General features: G+C 42.3%; 2 protein-coding genes across 2 annotated transcripts; both read left to right on the top strand.

The window, feature by feature from the left end:
* Positions 1-3,338: 3,338 nt before the first annotated feature.
* LOC311297307 (stonustoxin subunit beta-like) lies at positions 3,339-8,598 on the top strand. The gene is made up of 6 exons (XM_084419553.1): positions 3,339-3,547; positions 4,017-4,121; positions 4,430-4,493; positions 4,715-4,783; positions 6,154-6,203; positions 7,878-8,598. The coding sequence occupies exons 1-6, from the start codon at positions 3,439-3,441 to the stop codon at positions 8,405-8,407; spliced, it is 927 nt and encodes a 308-aa protein (XP_084275679.1). The 5' UTR covers positions 3,339-3,438; the 3' UTR covers positions 8,408-8,598.
* Positions 8,599-16,714: 8,116 nt separating this feature from the next.
* On the top strand, positions 16,715-18,124 carry LOC311297531 (uncharacterized protein). The gene is made up of 4 exons (XM_084419863.1): positions 16,715-16,739; positions 16,821-16,954; positions 17,157-17,354; positions 17,694-18,124. Exons 1-4 carry the CDS (start codon positions 16,718-16,720, stop codon positions 17,697-17,699), a joined length of 360 nt encoding a protein of 119 aa, XP_084275989.1. The 5' UTR covers positions 16,715-16,717; the 3' UTR covers positions 17,700-18,124.
* Positions 18,125-19,212: the final 1,088 nt, after the last annotated feature.

Below are 19,212 nucleotides of genomic sequence, written 5' to 3' on the forward strand. Positions count from 1 at the left end.
ACTTATTCAGGTTTAAAACAACTTTTGATAGTAAATTATGACAATTTTCATTTTTGGGGAACAATCCAGTTAACAAAATACAAAGAGAAAATCACTCACTGCTCTTGACTGAGAACTTAAATAGTAGCTTTAATAAGAATCAGTGTATAATTTATACAGTGAAGTCTTTGTGTTTTTTTATATTTGTTTAGTTTTAGCTTTGTGGAAAGAAAAGAGAATGTTTTCTCCCATTAGAAGCAAGATAACAAGACGAACTGGTTTTCAGCGACACTGATAAGAGGTGTTTGAGACTGAGATGATTACAGTCCAGGAGAAGCTTCATGTGAACCTTCTAGAGTCTACGGATTGTCACTGCTTTAGATAAGGTATGAAATTAACTTAAAGACACATACAACTTAATTGCTATCTAGTTATGATTGTTATCTAGTCATTTACTACTTTAGCAGTATATTTCCACATTACCAGTGGAAATGTTCTGGCACAAACATATAGGCTAAACTGCTTTTCTTAAGATTCTTCTTCTTTTTTTTTACAGGTCTTATATTAAAACTATTTTGTTTAGGTTTGCTAAGAGCAGTTTTGATGAAGGGATTTTCTTGCAATGAAAAGTGAATGTTTATTTGCTTTTAATACAGTGCTTAAAAATATGCTTATGTCTCTCATGCCTGTTCACTGAGTAATTCGTGTTACACACTGTACTGTGTGAATATGAATCTCTGCGTTCACATGTGAACTGAATGTACTACATTTTTTAGAAGTTTGTAGATAACTGATAATCAGATAATTAAGATTTCAGACTTTAGACACAGTTTTAGGTAATAGTGATCGACCACAGCTGATGAGCAGAAGTATTTCAGTAAGACAGAAATAGCTGGAAACTTACACAATATAAAACACAAAACTACGTATTTTGAACAGCCGGTAGAAAATATATACATCAATAATTATTCATACTCACAGGTTGTAATTCTGAGGAGCAAGTTGGTCCAGATAAACTGATTACTGACACGTCTTTCTAGAGCAAGAGTTTAGCGAATCCTGCGTTGAACTCAGAGGTTTGAGAAGCATTTGTCAGTAAGATGAAGCAAACACAGCAAAAGTTTGGGATTATCCTGCTGTGGTATCGTGGAAAAGATGAACTTTAACCACGGATTCTTCACAGCCTTATCCTTTGGTAGTGAAAATAAACCGAATTTAGTCTCACAGCGTCTTGACGACATGATACCCTAACCCTAACCCTAACCCTAACGAGCTACAGCAAGACGCAGGCGGGCATTCTGCACATGTAGTAAGTGCTGATGTGTGAACTTCGCAAACTCTAACTCCAGTCGACTCGTTTGAGCGGTTCAGAGTCGACTCTTTCTTTTTTGAGATAAACTAACTTTATTTATGATGCACTTTCAGCTTTACAACTTTGCAGTACGTTTACGTGCACATACAGCTACATTACACACTGCATGAAAGGAAACATTCGAAAAACCATAATAGCGGCACATTAAAGGGGTGTATAATGCCCTTTTCACAAGATGTAAAATAAGTCTCTGATATCCCCAGAGTGTGTGTGTGAAGTTTTAGCTCAAAATACCCCACAGATATTTTTATATTGCATGTTAAAGTTGTCACTTTTTGAGGGTGAGCAAAAACGCGTCAATTTGTGTCTGTCCCTTTAAATGCAAATGAGCTGCTGCTCACGGCACAGGGGGCGGAGCTTCAACAGCTTGTGTGTCTCTTGAAGACTCAAGAAGAAGTGACAACATGTAGACAACATTTCTGAATGGTTAGTTGATGAATTTATGTAGTTTATGTGGAGTATAAACAGAATATAACTCTCTTCGCATATTCTGTAATGATAATCTATAAATCGCTCTTTGGGAACTGTTGTAAGATGCCTACAGACTGACATGCTTTTGCATTTGTGTTACGAACTGTATTGCCTGTGTAAAGACGGATGCGACAGCTTGAGAAGACTCACAAATGTGCTCGACTATAACAACTCTAATGCTAATACTGCTAACCTTACTGCCTTTGTTGTGTGTTCCCGGGGGTGGGGTTTATGTAAATGTTAGGGTTCGTGATGTCACTAACCCGGGAGCGGGGTTTATGTAAATGTTAGGGTTCGTGATGTCACTAACCCGGGAGCGGGGTTTATGTAAATTTTAGGGTTCGTGATGTCACTAACCCGGGAGTGGGGTTTATGTAAATTTTAGGGTTCGTGATGTCACTAACCCGGGAGCGGGGTTTATGTAAATGTTAGGGTTCGTGATGTCACTAACCCGGGAGCGGGGTTTATATAAATATTAGGGTTCGTGATGTCACTAACCCGGGGGCGGGGTTTATGTAAATGTTAGGGTTCGTGATGTCACTAACCCGGGGACGGGGTTTATGTAAATGTTAGGGTTCGTGATGTCACTAACCCGGGGACGGGATTTATGTAAATGTTAGGGTTTGTGATGTCACTAACCCGGGGACGGGGTTTATGTAAATGTTAGGGTTCGTGATGTCACTAACCCGGGGACGGGATTTATGTAAATTTTAGGGTTTGTGATGTCACTAACCCGGGAGCGGGGTTTATATAAATATTAGGGTTCGTGATGTCACTAACCCGGGGGCGGGGTTTATGTAAATATTAGGGTTCGTGATGTCACTAACCCGGGGGCGGGGTTTATGTAAATGTTAGGGTTTGTGATGTCACTAACCCGGGGACGGGGTTTATGTAAATGTTAGGGTTCGTGATGTCACTAACCCGGGGACGGGGTTTATGTAAATTTTAGGGTTTGTGATGTAACTAATCATTAGTTTGTCATATCATTACGCCTGCTGCACTCATGGTACTGCAGCAAAGTTTCTTGATTATTACGCAGGAATGAGAGTATAGTTCCTAGCCTTATCAGCCTAGAAAATCGCAACTTTTCCTTTTCCGTCGGTCTTAGTACACGATGTAACTACAGAAGAGTCAAGTTTTAAAAAGGAAAAATATCGAAACTCTTTGGTCATTTTTTTGAGAGAGATGCTAATGGTCCTATCAGATTCAATGATCTATGCTAAGCTATGCTAAAAGTGGTACCGCCAGCCCTGGAGTTCGGCTGAATGGATTCGAAAACGGTAAAACTCAACTGTTTAATTCTGGGGGAGTTGTAAAATGAGCCTATTTCCAAAAAAAGTGGAGTATCCCTTTAACTGCATGTCATCCTAATTTGATATTTAGTGTAGAATACACCAGCATGGAGTCATTGTGTCTGTGTTAAATATGTTTATTGTTCTCCAGCAAAGAAACACCAGTGATAGAAGATGCCGACCATTAAAGAGCTTCTTCTGAAAGCTCTGGATGATCTGAGCACACTTAAGTTAAAGAGATTTAAATGGCACTTAAAGAGCAATCATGAATCCATTTCAACTGCGGATGTGGAGAACGCAGATGCCGCTGACACGGTGGACATCATGGTGGCACGGTTTACCCCCGACGGAGCCGTGAAGATCACGCTGGACGCCCTGAGGGAGATGAACGAGAACTATCTGGCAGAACAGTTGGAGAACAGACTCAAGGATGGTAACACACTGCTGTTCTTACTCAGTATTTCTGTCTTGTTTCCAGTTCAAATATCAAAAAATTCTTAAATCAAGATGCATTTACTTAGGTAGTAAAATGCCTTAAGTTAAGATATTATGTCTTGTTTTCTGGGGAAATAAATCAAACAGTGAAATGATCTGCCAATGGAGTCAGAAAAATAATCTTGTTTCTGTTTGAATTAACATTATTTTTCTGACCCCATTGCTTGTTTTAAGCAAAAACTCACTTCATTTTGATTAATTCCAGCGGGAAACAAGAAATAAAATCTTACAGTATTTTACTCATCTAGTAAATGCATCTTGATTTAAGAATTGTTAGATATTTGGACTGGAAACAAGACAAAAATACAAAGTAAGAAAAGCATTTTTTGGCAGTGTAGAGGAGAAGAAGTGTAATGTCATGACTTCTCTGTTAGATGTTTGAAGACATCTGTGTGTCTCTATCCCAGTGCAGATCAGCAGTGTTGACCTGAGTATCACATCAGGAGTGGCTGGAGGTTCTCCTCCAAACATCTCAAGTCCAGTGACCTTCAGCTCGAGCTCTACTGCTGTCGGTATGATTATAGCACTGGGAAGCGCTGTATGCACCAGTATTAATGATTATAGCACTGGGAAGCGCTGTATGCACCAGTATTAATGATTATAGCACTGGGAAGCGCTGTATGCACCAGTATTAATGATTATAGCACTGGGAAGCACTGTATGCACCAGTATTAATGATTATAGCACTGGGAAGCACTGTATGCACCAGTATTAATGATTATAGCACTGGGAAGCAATGACTATAGCACTGGGAAGCACTGTATGCACCAGTATTAATGATCAATATATAAGATTCTGTTACATTTTTTGTTTTTTTAAGGTCCAGAAAAACTCTGTCTGCCAGTATTTAACCTTCCCTCTCTGAAACTGACTAACCCTCAGAGGTAGGAGCATTTACGTTAACCCTTTACAATAAGGTTGCGTTTGTTACAGTACATTCGTTAAAATGAACTAATAATGAACAATACTTCTACAGCATTGAATTATCTTAGTTTATGTCCGTTTCAACATCTATACATTATTTAAAAAGTGTGATCTGTTAATATTATTTAATGGACCTGAGCTGACATGAACGAACAATGAAAAATACTACTAAATCTTACAGCGAGAAGAAAGCGACGGAGATAACTTTCCCAGTTTCCACTCTTCCCTCTTCTGCACTTACAAGTCAGAGGTTCGTACAAATACACTTACGTCTACGGTAACATTGGATGCAGAGAAACTGCATTAGTTAACATGAACTAATAAGGAACAATACATTTAAAGCGTTTATTGATCTCAGTTAATGTTCATTTCAATATTTACTACAACATTAATAAAATCAAAAGTTGTATCTATTAATAGTCAAGTCAAGCTGTATTTCTATAGCACTTTATACAGAACAGATTGTTTCAAAACAGCTTCACAGTAACAAACATGTAAATATAGAAACTAAACTATACAGTAGTGTCATTATTCAGATCATCAGTTCAGATCAATAACTGTAAAGTTCATCAGTTATGAACGAGTTCAGCTCTACAACAGCCAGCATCGTCATTATTCAGCTTTAGTCAGTTCAGTGTTGATTCGTTTCAGTTCATCCAGTAGTTATTATTTAATGGACCTGAGTTATTAACATGAGCTAACAATGAACATCTGCCTTTTTATTAATGTTAAAGATTACTGTAACAAATGTAATGTTCATTGTTAGTTAATGCATAAATTGATAACCTTATTGCATTTGTCCTGTAAAATTTCCATCCATTTGGATTCCTAGTTTTAACATAAAAAAATAATAAACTGTGATTCATATTTCTCAGTCATACATAAATGAAACAGGTAAGATTTATGTCAATAATACACAGAAAAATGCCCATGATAAATCAGCACTGCCTAGTGTTCAAGTGTGTGTACACTACAGAGGTAAAGTACTATTGAGCAGTGTTGAAGTTAATGTGATAATTAAGTGATAGTTGCGCATGAATGATGAACACCTGCTGTCAACAAGCAGAATGAAGAAAAGAGAAAATCACACTCAGTTTATTAATGCGGTTATGTACGTCTGTTTCACTTACGTGTGACTGAGAAATATAAATCACACTCAGTTTATTTATTTGTTTATGCTAAAACTATGTAATGCAAATGGATGGAAATTTTATATGCAATTCTAATACATAAATCTTAAGTTAAGGCTTGAATATTTTTTTGAGTGTTCATTGCATGTAAGTTATAGGCTACATACAGTAACTGTTCGATATGTCATTGATATGGTACATTTATTTGTGCTTGTAACAGGTATAGAAATTATTCTGTTAAATAAATGTATTGTGAAGTAGAATTAATTAACACAAAAGGTAGGAATCTTCTGATAGTAATGATTGTAATTATTGCTTTTATGTCGATATCTTCACCCCAATTTATGTGTATAATGATATTTTACACATACATATTTTATGTGTATAATGATATTGTACTGACCTGTGTGATTATCTTTGTCATTTTATATTTCTGCTGGATATGTGCAAATGAGCTCATGGTGAAATGCACATCATATTTATTTTATAGAAAACAAGGGCGATTCACTCAGAAAAACTGTTTTGATCCTCTTATATCAGGTATGTTTATATTATTTTCTTATATAATGTAATTTTTCTTTACTAATGTTCAAATCCCGCTGGGAGCCGGTCAGGAGGGCCGCTTACACTTCTACAGTAAAAATATCAGAGATGTCGGGATTGAACAGTGTTTTAAACACATACAAACACATTTATAATGTTTAGCCAAAATACCTTTGTGTTATAAACGCTTTCTACACTGTAAAACATTATCCCGCAAATTAATGGTAAAACACTGGCACAGTTCTTTACTGTAATCTAAAGTATGAACTGTAAAAAGATGTAATAATGCACTAAAGTAAAACTCGAGTTAACTAATTTAATTTGCAGAAACTGACTGCCTTAAATTGACCTACTGCCGTTTAAATGTATTAACTAATATTTATAATGTGTTAATAATGTGAGCATAGTGTTGCTGTAAACCTGTTTCATTTGAAACCACTAAATAAAGTAAGGAAACTCCTGTAGTGTCCACACAATAAAGAGTAAAATAACACTGATGCAGTGCTGAAATGAGATAATTATGTGAACATGTAAGTGCATTAGTGATGAACACCTGCTGTTAACAAGCAGAATCACTGAAGGAAAGAGAAACAAGAACAGAACAAAGAGAAGAGACGAGCAGAAACACAGCAACTACAGCTGACTTCCAGCCATTACACATTATTGTACTCATTACTAACCAGTATGACGTTATTTCTGTAATACGTCTACAGATGTTCTTATTGACATAATTAAGTACAAAACATAATTTATTCATGCTGCAGTGCATGCTGGGAGTTTTGAGACACTATACTGGAACCCATCATGCATTGTGTCGTGAAACTTGATTGTCACCATTGCTGAGATTCATGTGCTGATTGTTGATGTCTGTGTGTGTCTCAGCCATGCAGGAGTTAGACATGTTTTATGCACTATATGATTTCAATATCCTTCAAAATACCTAAAGCATTGCTGGATCTCACACTGTAGAATCACAGAGATACTTTGATCAATAATTATAAAATCAAAGATTAGACACAGAGTCCAAGATGATTACAGCATCATTACAACAGCCAAGAACTCCTGATCAACTTCATCTTTGCTTTTTCTTGCCATAATAAATGTGCTTTATAAACTCAGTCACAGCAGCCACAGAAAAACTAATGTTATAAAGTCAAGAGCACAACTAAAGCAAACACTGATCATCATAATGGTGACTACACACGTTTATTATTTTCAATAAAACATCTAAATCTCAACAAGTACTTTTGGACATGTATGAAAGAATACTGTTAAACTGATTTGTAAACTGGTTTCACACTCAGTGTGGCTGTAAGTCAGCTGTAGTTTCTCTTTTTTGTGTTCTTGTCCTTCAGTGATTCTGCTTTCAGGTGTTCATCAGTGTCTCAGTTCACTCACTTCTTTTCATTCACTCAGTCAAGTGGACTATATTAGTGAACTAGTGTAGGGAATAGTAAATGGGTGTGATTTGGAAACACAGCCTCTGAGTGTCGACTTAATTAACTAATTAATTAAAACACAGTATATTCCTATAGGCTCGAAAACGACAAAAATGACCCAGAATGCATTGTTTTCTGCAGTGTATTACTGATTTAATGGAAAAAAAGGTATGATATTGTCAGAATCTGGCCGTTTTTTTACTGCAAGGTTGAACTGTACGTGTGTGTTCAGATGCTTGTGTTCTCACACTGGATCCAAACACGGCCCATCCGAAACTCTTTCTGTCCGAGGGCAACCGGAAGGCGACGCACGTGAGAGAGAAGCAGCCGTATCCGGATCATCCGCAGAGATTCGACTGGGAGCCTCAGGTTCTGAGTCGAGAGAGTCTGACTGGACGCTGTTACTGGGAGGCTGAATGGAGCGGGCCGATGGGTGTTGGTGTAGTAGTGACATATAAAGGAATGAGGAGTAAAGGAGCTGATAATGACTTTTTGTTTGGTCGGAATACACGGTCTTGGCAACTCAAGTGTTCTGGCTTTGGCTACATCGCCTGGTACAACGGTCATCCGACGAGTATATCCTACCCTTCATCCTCTAGAAGAGTAGGAGTGTATCTGGACGTGCCGGCCGGCACTCTGTCCTTCTACAGCGTCTCTGACACACACACACACTTACACACATTCAACAGCACATTCTCTGAACCCCTCTATGCTGCATTCTTGATCCCAACAAATTGCTCTGTGTGTCTGTGTGAGATTTAACAGCCTTTGGATGGACTTCACACAATGTGCTGACAGAACATGATCATTGCTGTACTTTAACCATCATTTGGTCATTAATGTTAAATGATAATGCACCAGGTTAAAACATGTAATTGTGATAGATTTAAATGTTTATTAAAGAACTGTCAAAATATAACACATTAAGGAACATAAGAGCTCATAAAATGGTTTAAAAAGTAAAAAAAAAAAATTATGTTCAAGTAATAAAATCATGTAAAGTTTGTTTCAATCATTTCTTGTGGATCTGTGATCCATTAGTCAAGCTGAGGTATGTTGATGATTGATTAGGTTTGCCTGACAGTACACTAGAGGGCGCTCTCGCAAGTTTCCGCTGAGAGAACAAGCTGGAGTTTTGTGTGATTGTAATATTTTCCCCCTTTTCAGGTATGAGAGTTAACGCTTGAAAAAGAGAGTTAAATGGTTCAATGCATAACGTTTCATTGTTTATAGCATCTATTTGAACAGTTTGATGAGTTTTAATGAGGTAACTGAAGCGTGATAAAGAGGAAGCGACTCCTTTTTGAGCATGGAAAGCATGAGGTGCACACGTAAAGATCGTATGTTAAAATGTTTGACTTTTGTGTATGTGTAAATTAATGTTTTCTCAAATGTTTATTTGTGCCTGAAATGTGTATATGTTCAGAATGGGAGAGCACTGTAAGTGATATAAGCGGAATATATGTGAGACACAGATATGCATATATAATTGAGTAGTGTTAAAGTATGAATATATGTACTGAGAAAATAAGAAACTAAAGAAAGGGAACAAAATAGTTTAAAATGAACATGTTTATTAACAAGAGTAAAATGTTTTTTGATCATTTAAAGTATATTAATGTGATAATTCACAACTGTCAACATTTTTTTTTTGTAGTATGAAACTAATAGTTTTAGACACTTGAGGAAACAGAGTAATGTCTTAAAAATGTGCTTTATTGTAAATTGTCTTATGAATCTGCATAAAGTGTCTGTTGAGAGAACAACGCTGGAGTTTTGTTATATATATATTTACAGGCAACAAAGTTACTGCAGATGAAATATTTCCAAGTCACAATTATAGTGCGAATGGATGGATATTCCGAAGCAACTTGGCATTTCTGACTGGCTGTTGGCCATCTTGGTTTGGAAAAGAAAAACTCTCACATGCAACGACTTGCCTCTTGATGGCAGCGTACAGGACGACGCTCTAGAGCTCTTGATGGATGGCAGCGTACAGGACGACGCTCTGGAGCTCCTGATGGCAGCGTACAGGACGACGCTCTAGAGCTCTTGATGGCAGCGTACAGGACGACGCTCTAGAGCTCTTGATGGATGGCAGCGTACAGGACGACGCTCTGGAGCTCCTGATGGCAGCGTACAGGACGACGCTCTAGAGCTCTTGATGGCAGCGTACAGGACGACGCTCTAGAGCTCCTGATGGCAGCGTACAGGACGACGCTCGAGAGCTCTTGATGGCAGCGTACAGGACGACGCTCTAGAGCTCCTGATGGCAGCGTACAGGACGACGCTCTAGAGCTCCTGATGGCAGCGTACAGGACGACGCTCTGGAGCTCTTGATGGCAGCGTACAGGACGACGCTCTAGAGCTCCTGATGGCAGCGTACAGGACGACGCTCTGGAGCTCTTGATGGCAGCGTACAGGACGACGCTCTAGAGCTCTTGATGGCAGCGTACAGGACGACGCTCTAGAGCTCTTGATGGCAGCGTACAGGACGACGCTCTAGAGCTCCTGATGGCAGCGTACAGGACGACGCTCTAGAGCTCCTGATGGCAGCGTACAGGACGACGCTCTAGAGCTCCTGATGGCAGCGTACAGGACGACGCTCTAGAGCTCTTGATGGCAGCGTACAGGACGACGCTCTAGAGCTCCTGATGGCAGCGTACAGGACGACGCTCTGGAGCTCCTGATGGCAGCGTACAGGACGACGCTCTAGAGCTCTTGATGGCAGCGTACAGGACGACGCTCTAGAGCTCTTGATGGATGGCAGCGTACAGGACGACGCTCTAGAGCTCTTGATGGCAGCGTACAGGACGACGCTCTAGAGCTCTTGATGGCAGCGTACAGGACGACGCTCTAGAGCTCTTGATGGCAGCGTACAGGACGACGCTCTAGAGCTCCTGATGGCAGCGTACAGGACGACGCTCTAGAGCTCCTGATGGCAGCGTACAGGATGACGCTCTAGAGCTCCTGATGGCAGCGTACAGGACGACGCTCTAGAGCTCTTGATGGCAGCGTACAGGACGACGCTCTAGAGCTCCTGATGGCAGCGTACAGGACGACGCTCTAGAGCTCCTGATGGCAGCGTACAGGACGACGCTCTAGAGCTCTTGATGGCAGCGTACAGGACGACGCTCTGGAGCTCCTGATGGCAGCGTACAGGACGACGCTCTAGAGCTCTTGATGGATGGCAGCGTACAGGACGACGCTCTGGAGCTCCTGATGGCAGCGTACAGGACGACGCTCTAGAGCTCTTGATGGCAGCGTACAGGACGACGCTCTAGAGCTCCTGATGGCAGCGTACAGGACGACGCTCTAGAGCTCCTGATGGCAGCGTACAGGACGACGCTCTAGAGCTCTTGATGGCAGCGTACAGGACGACGCTCTAGAGCTCTTGATGGCAGCGTACAGGACGACGCTCTGGAGCTCCTGATGGCAGCGTACAGGACGACGCTCTAGAGCTCTTGATGGCAGCGTACAGGACGATGCTCTAGAGCTCTTGATGGCAGCGTACAGGACGACGCTCTAGAGCTCCTGATGGCAGCGTACAGGACGACGCTCTAGAGCTCCTGATGGCAGCGTACAGGACGACGCTCTGGAGCTCTTGATGGCAGCGTACAGGACGATGCTCTAGAGCTCTTGATGGCAGCGTACAGGACGACGCTCTAGAGCTCTTGATGGCAGCGTACAGGACGACGCTCTAGAGCTCCTGATGGCAGCGTACAGGACGACGCTCTGGAGCTCTTGATGGCAGCGTACAGGACGACGCTCTAGAGCTCTTGATGGCAGCGTACAGGACGACGCTCTGGAGCTCTTGATGGCAGCGTACAGGACGACGCTCTGGAGCTCTTGATGGCAGCGTACAGGACGACGCTCTAGAGCTCTTGATGGCAGCGTAAAGGACGACGCTCTGGAGCTCTTGATGGCAGCGTACAGGACGACGCTCTAGAGCTCTTGATGGCAGCGTACAGGACGACGCTCTAGAGCTCTTGATGGATGGCAGCGTACAGGACGACGCTCTAGAGCTCCTGATGGCAGCGTACAGGACGACGCTCTAGAGCTCTTGATGGCAGCGTACAGGACGACGCTCTAGAGCTCCTGATGGCAGCGTACAGGACGACGCTCTGGAGCTCTTGATGGCAGCGTACAGGACGACGCTCTAGAGCTCCTGATGGCAGCGTACAGGACGACGCTCTAGAGCTCTTGATGGCAGCGTACAGGACGACGCTCTAGAGCTCTTGATGGCAGCGTACAGGACGACGCTCTAGAGCTCTTGATGGCAGCGTACAGGACGACGCTCTAGAGCTCCTGATGGCAGCGTACAGGACGACGCTCTGGAGCTCTTGATGGCAGTGTACAGGACGACGCTCTAGAGCTCCTGATGGCAGCGTACAGGACGACGCTCTGGAGCTCCTGATGGCAGCGTACAGGACGACGCTCTAGAGCTCCTGATGGCAGCGTACAGGACGACGCTCTAGAGCTCCTGATGGCAGCGTACAGGACGACGCTCTAGAGCTCTTGATGGCAGCGTACAGGACGACGCTCTAGAGCTCTTGATGGATGGAGCTCCTGATGGCAGCGTACAGGACGACGCTCTAGAGCTCTTGATGGCAGCGTACAGGACGACGCTCTAGAGCTCTTGATGGCAGCGTACAGGACGACGCTCTAGAGCTCCTGATGGCAGCGTACAGGACGACGCTCTGGAGCTCCTGATGGCAGCGTACAGGACGACGCTCTAGAGCTCTTGATGGCAGCGTACAGGACGACGCTCTAGAGCTCCTGATGGCAGCGTACAGGACGACGCTCTAGAGCTCCTGATGGCAGCGTACAGGACGACGCTCTAGAGCTCCTGATGGCAGCGTACAGGACGACGCTCTAGAGCTCCTGATGGCAGCGTACAGGACGACGCTCTGGAGCTCTTGATGGCAGCGTACAGGACGACGCTCTGGAGCTCCTGATGGCAGCGTACAGGACGACGCTCTAGAGCTCCTGATGGCAGCGTACAGGACGACGCTCTAGAGCTCTTGATGGCAGCGTACAGGACGACGCTCTGGAGCTCTTGATGGCAGCGTACAGGACGACGCTCGAGAGCTCTTGATGGCAGCGTACAGGACGACGCTCTAGAGCTCTTGATGGCAGCGTACAGGACGACGCTCTAGAGCTCTTGATGGCAGCGTACAGGACGACGCTCTGGAGCTCTTGATGGCAGCGTACAGGACGACGCTCTAGAGCTCTTGATGGCAGCGTACAGGACGACGCTCTAGAGCTCTTGATGGCAGCGTACAGGACGACGCTCTAGAGCTCTTGATGGCAGCGTACAGGACGACGCTCTAGAGCTCTTGATGGCAGCGTACAGGACGACGCTCTAGAGCTCTTGATGCCAGCGTACAGGACGACGCTCTAGAGCTCTTGACGGCAGCGTACAGGACGACGCTCTAGAGCTCTTGATGGCAGCGTACAGGACGACGCTCTAGAGTCCGCTGTAGAGAGTGATTTGCAGCTATGCAAGAAAATTGTATTTGAATAGTTGTCCACTAACCCTATGCGTGAGAGTGTTTACGCATGCACGAGACGAAAGCAAAAAAGCAAATGGACTTTTCAGTGTAAACACATATACACACACACACACACACACACACACACACACACATATATATATATACACAAAATGGCACGGCACAGAATATGGTGAATAGTGAACTGGATGCGGTGTATGATATCAGAGCATCGGAAGAAGGAGCATCAGCAATCCATCTGATCTGGAGTGTGTGTGTGTGTGTGTGTGTGTGTGTGTGTGTGTGTGTGTGTGTGTGCAGGCGCATGTCCTCCATCTGATCTGGAGTGTGTGTGTGTGTGTGTGTGCAGGCGCAGGTCCTCCATCTGATCTGGATACAGCCCGCATCCGGCAGACTTCAGTAAACCTCGGGATAAACAGAGAGGCTAATATTAGCGTAGACGCCATTCTTCTTATGATGTAACGAGTACATCAGGTGTTATAGGAAGAGTTCCCGGTTCCGGCTGATCTAATCTATGCAGCCTAATAATCATTTAACTGATCTGAATAATAGAAATGTATAATGTTCTATGTGAATGCCAGGTCAAAGAGATGTGTTTTAAACTAAAATGTTAGTTTGTCTTCCCGGACAGTGGTAGGAAGACTGTTCCAGAGTTTTGGTGCTAAATAGGAGAAGGATCTACCGCCAGCAGTCGATTCTGATATTCTAGGTATTATCAACTGGCCGGAATTTTGAGATCGCAATAGACGTGACGGACTATAATGCGTTAAGAGCTCGCTCAAGCACTGCGGAGCTAAACCATTTAGTGCTTTGTAAGTAATCAGCAATATTTTTAAATGTTTACGATGTTTAATAGGGAGCCAGTGCAGTGTTGACAGAACCGGGCTAATATGGTCATACTTCCTGGTTCTGGTAAGAACTCGAGCTGCTGCATTTTGGACCAGCTGTAGTTTGTTTATTAAGCGTGCAGGGCAGCCACCCAGTAGAGCATAACAGTAATCTAGCCTTGAGGTCATGAACGCATGAACTAACTGTTCCGCATTTGTCAATGAGAGCATATGGCGTAATTTAGATATATTTTTAAGATGGAAAAATGCGGTTTTACAGATACTAGACACGTGACTTTCAAATGAAAGATTGGTATCAAAGAGCACACACATTTTAGAGCACACGCTTTTATCCAAAGCGACTTACAAATTAGGACTAAATTAAGCGAGTCATCATGATGAGGCAAAAACAACAACAACGCAAGAAGTGCTCAGAATACGAAGTTCAGGCATTATTCAGAGTAGCATAAGCCTGATAAGTGAGGTTTCAAAGGAAAGGGAATTTTTATTTATTTATTTATTATTATTATTATTTTTTTATAAGGTTAGGTGCTCACGGAAGAGATGGGTTTTCAGCTGTTTTTTGAATGTTGTCAGGGATTCTGCATTCCGGATGAGGCCGGGGAGAGCGTTCCACCAGCATGGAACTGTGAATGAGAATGTTCTGGAAAGTGATTTTGTGGCTCTCTGTGATGGAACCACGAGACGTCGCTCGTTGGCCAATCGTAGGCTTCTGGTAGGGATGTAGACTCGTAGGAGTGAGTGAAAGTAGGAGGGAGCTGAGCCTGTGATAGATCTGTAAGCAAGCGTCAATGCCTTGAACTTGATGCGAGCAGCGAGAGGTAGCCAGTGCAGAGAGATGAACAGAGGAGTGACGTGGGCCCTCTTGGGCTCGTTGAAGACAAGACGAGCTGCAGCATTCTGGATCATCTGTAGGGGTTTAGTTGCACATGATGGAAGTCCAGCCAGAAGAGCATTGCAGTAGTCAAGCCTAGAGATGACCAGGGCCTGGACGAGAAGTTGTGTTGTGTACTCAGTTAGGAAAGGCCTGATCTTCCTGATGTTGTGCAGTGCAAACCTGCATGATCGAGCTGTCTTTGAAATGTGATCTGTGAAGGTCAGCTGGTCATCAAACGTTACTCCAAGATTTCTGACTGACCTTGATGGGGGGATCGATGATGACTCTAGCTGGATGGTGAAGTCGTGCTGTAGAGATGGATTGGCAGGGAGGACGAGAAGCTCAGTCTTTGCCAGGTTGAGCTGCAGGTGATGTTCCTTCATCCATGTGGAGATGTCTGCCAGACAGCTTGAGACCCGTGCAGCTACTGTGGGATCATCTGGTTGAAACGAGAGGAAGAGCTGTGTGTCATCAGCATAGCAGTGGTAGGAGAAGCCGTGTGCCTGTATGATGTGTCCCAGTGATGTGGTGTAGATGGAGAAGAGGAGGGGACCAAGAACTGAACCCTGGGGAACCCCTGTGGTCAGTTGATGTGCTCTGGATACCTCGCCTCTCCATGCGACCTTGAAGGACCTACCTGTGAGATAGGACTCAAACCAGTCGAGTGAAGTTCCTGTGATGCCCAGTGATGAGAGGCTGGACATAAGGATCTGATGGTTCACGGTGTCGAAGGCAGCAGACAGATCAAGGAGAATGAGGAGTGAAGATTTGGAAGCAGCTTTTGCAATCCGTAGGGCTTCTGTGACTGACAGTAATGCGGTCTCAGTTGAATGCCCTTTCTTAAAGCCGGATTGGTTGACGTCCAGCTGGTTGTTTAGAGACAAGAAGGATGTTACTTGGTTGAAAACAGCTCTTTCAAGTGTTTTTGCAATGAATGGTAGGAGAGAGATAGGTCTGTAATTCTCTACAGATGATGTGTTTAGCGTTGGTTTTTTAAGCAGTGGAGTGACCCGAGCCTGCTTGAATGCTGTAGGGAAGGTGCCAGTATGGAGGGATGAGTTGATGATGTGTGTGAGTGATGGTAGAAGTGTGGGAGAGATGGCTTGTAGAAGGTGTGAGGGGATGGGGTCTAGAGGGCAGGTGGTAGGATGACTGGAGAGGAGAAGTGTAGATACTTCTTCCTCGGTTAGCGAAGAGAAGGAGGACAGAGGGGTATTGGCTGTGGAAGTGGTTGGTCTGGGTTCCTGTGTGTGTGGAGCTGAGAACTGACTGCTGATAGCTGGTGTTTTGTTAGTGAAGAAGTTCGCAAAATCGTCAGCAGCAACACACACACCCAGGTTCCTAACCGACGACGATTTGTGTTGTTTTGGAAACATTTCTTATTTGGTCTTTTGGAGAATATAATAAATGTAATTCTTTTAATTCCATTTTCACAAATTTTCCTGTTAAAAACCCTAGTTTTACATTGTTTAAGAAGGGAAATGAGCTTTATATGGACTCAATTAGATTTTCTATGAAGCAAAAAGCAGTTAAAACTTAGAAAATGTGTAAATGTTTCAATGTCTTCATGCAGATCTACATTAATCCCCCTAGTGTGCCACTCTTATATTCTGTGTTTTGTACACTGTTGTATGTGTAACATTATTTTTTGTTAATAAAAAAAACTAAAAAAACAGTAGCGTCATCAGCTCTATAATTGCTCTCGAACACACCTAACAACTGCTGTGATGCTCAGGGGTGTGTGTGTGTGTGTGTGTGTGTGTGTGTGAGAGAGGAGGAGCTCTGGTGTGGGGATAAATACTGCTGTCATCACCATCACATCACATTCATCATGGACTTTGATCTGGACTCAGGTAAACTTACACACCAGTAAACATCCAAACGTGATTGTCTTAATGTTTGATCTGTAAGTGAGAGTGTGTGTTCTTCACCAGCTGTGGGAGGAGATGAGGTGAAGAAGGACGAGGGGAAAGAGGTGGAGGGAATCTTTGGGTTCGGAGAGAAGGATAAAGACAAAGAAGAAAAGGACAAAGAGTGCAAGGACAAGGAGAGCAAGGACAAAGACAAGGTAAGTAACTTCTCATCCCAATAATACACTGATTTTACTCCAAACTAATCGGATTAGAAAAGTAATCCGGCTTCTGAATGATTCTTTCAACCCGGAAGATTCCTTTCCAGAGCTCAGCTGTCGTTCAGCCCTCGAGGGGTAATAGCGGCGTAAGATAAGAGAAGCCAGGCGTGCTATAACTGTTTTATGTGGGTCTTTTCAGAGCGACTGCAAAGAAAAGGAGAAAGACAAGGACAAGTGCAAAGACAAAGATAAAGAAAAGAGCAAAGATAAAGATAAGTGCAAAGACAAGGACAAGAAGAAGGATAAAGAACACAAAAAGGGTCACGGTCACGGACACGGACACGGTCACGGACACGGACACGGTCGAGGACGCAGGTCTTCTTCATCCAGTGATGAGGTAAGGTGTGCTTCTGCTGTGATCCTCGTCTGATGCTGCTCAACACACACTCACACACACCTGCTGATTCTATACAGATGCAATAAAGTTGCAACCCTTCTCACGTTCTAACATTTTCATCATATTACAAATGCTCCTCGCATTTAACGGTGTAAAGGTGAGGAAACACCTGGTAAAGTGAGATGTGGACGCGCCCCTGTAATGCAGACTAACCGGTTCAGTGTCAGAGAGAGTGGAAGAAGACAGATCTACCAGGAACCTGTCTCTCACATCAGTAGATCCACAGAGCGCTCGCTAGTTTAATAATGATAGTTCATATTGTTCTCTCTCTGTTTGTAGGACTGAAGACTGATGACGTCTGGACCGGGGCTAGTTGTCACACGGGGAAAACGTCCCCGTCAAAAACCTTGATCTCAGGGGTTTCATATGTTGCTTTCAAACTCATAGTTGCAGCTTTTGTCTTTATTATTACAATATTTTGTACTAATAAAGACTAAAATTCCAATACTACTATATTTATATATATTGCTGCAAGTTACATGTTTTCTATGATGCATTTATCCATAAAAATATCTCTTTTTACAATGTTTTATTGTTGAAATGGATTGATTATATGTGTGTAGGTCATATTACAAATGTTTGATTTCTCATATCAGTGTCGATACACATTGTGACAACATGCCCCGATAAAGGGGACCGTGTCTTTTTTCTTTGAAGTTGTAAAGACGTTTTTTTATTTGACAATAAAAGTGATTTTTCACCATGAGATATATCCTTCTTTATCTTGTACAATTTTATATTATTTCATATCCATAAAATTATCACATGTGATTTTTATTTTATAACACTTATAAATATTGCTGGGAAACGATGAATGGCATCCAAAATAAAAGTTATATATATATATATATATATATATATATATATATATATATGTGTGTAGACTGTGTATAATTATTTTTTATACATAAACACACACAACATCCATGTATATATTTAAGAAATATTTGCATATATATATATTTATACATCATTTATATTATATATAAATATTTAATATATAAATAACAAATTTTTCTTAAATATATACATGTATGTGAGTGTATTCATATATACTAAATATTTAAATAAGTACAAACACATATATTATGTAAACACAAATTTTTATTTTGGATGTGATTAATCATTACACAGCACTATTTATAAATCATTTGATAATTTGGGGGGTAATTTTACATGGAGAATAAAAAATATTGCATCAAAATTCTCAATTTACAGACAAATGCATTATACTAAACCCACATAAGACACCAAACACGACACATGAAGCATTTTAATATCAAATGATTTCTGCTCATGTCAGAATATGATTATGATTTAGGGAACGCACACCTGACTTCATCGCTTGAACGCATCATTCTTTCACTCACCAACTAATGTCTGCATTAATGCACAGGTTCACTATGAGGAGAAACGTGTGGATTGAGTTATGGAGTTATGATCAGTGTGGATTGGGTTATGGAGTTATGATCAGTGTGGATTGGGTTATGGAGTTATGATCAGTGTGGATTGGGTTATGGAGTTATGATCAGTGTGGATTGAGTTATGGAGTTATGATCAGTGTGGATTGAGTTATGGAGTTATGATCAGTGTGGATTGGGTTATGGAGTTATGATCATGAACTGACAGACGGCAGAGAGTCATGATGCCTCGAGGCTTCAGGGTTCGGCTGGTAAAACAGGATCCACTCGTCCGGTGTAAAGCGTAGAGATGCACTATCTATAGGGCGGGAACTTTATTCCCCAGGGTCTCTTTAGACTCCTTTATTCCCGAGTCTCTCACCGCACAGATAACACAC

The sequence above is a fragment of the Rutilus rutilus genome (assembly GCF_951802725.1).
Source record: "Rutilus rutilus genome assembly, chromosome: 9".
Lineage (NCBI taxonomy): Eukaryota > Metazoa > Chordata > Actinopteri > Cypriniformes > Leuciscidae > Rutilus > Rutilus rutilus.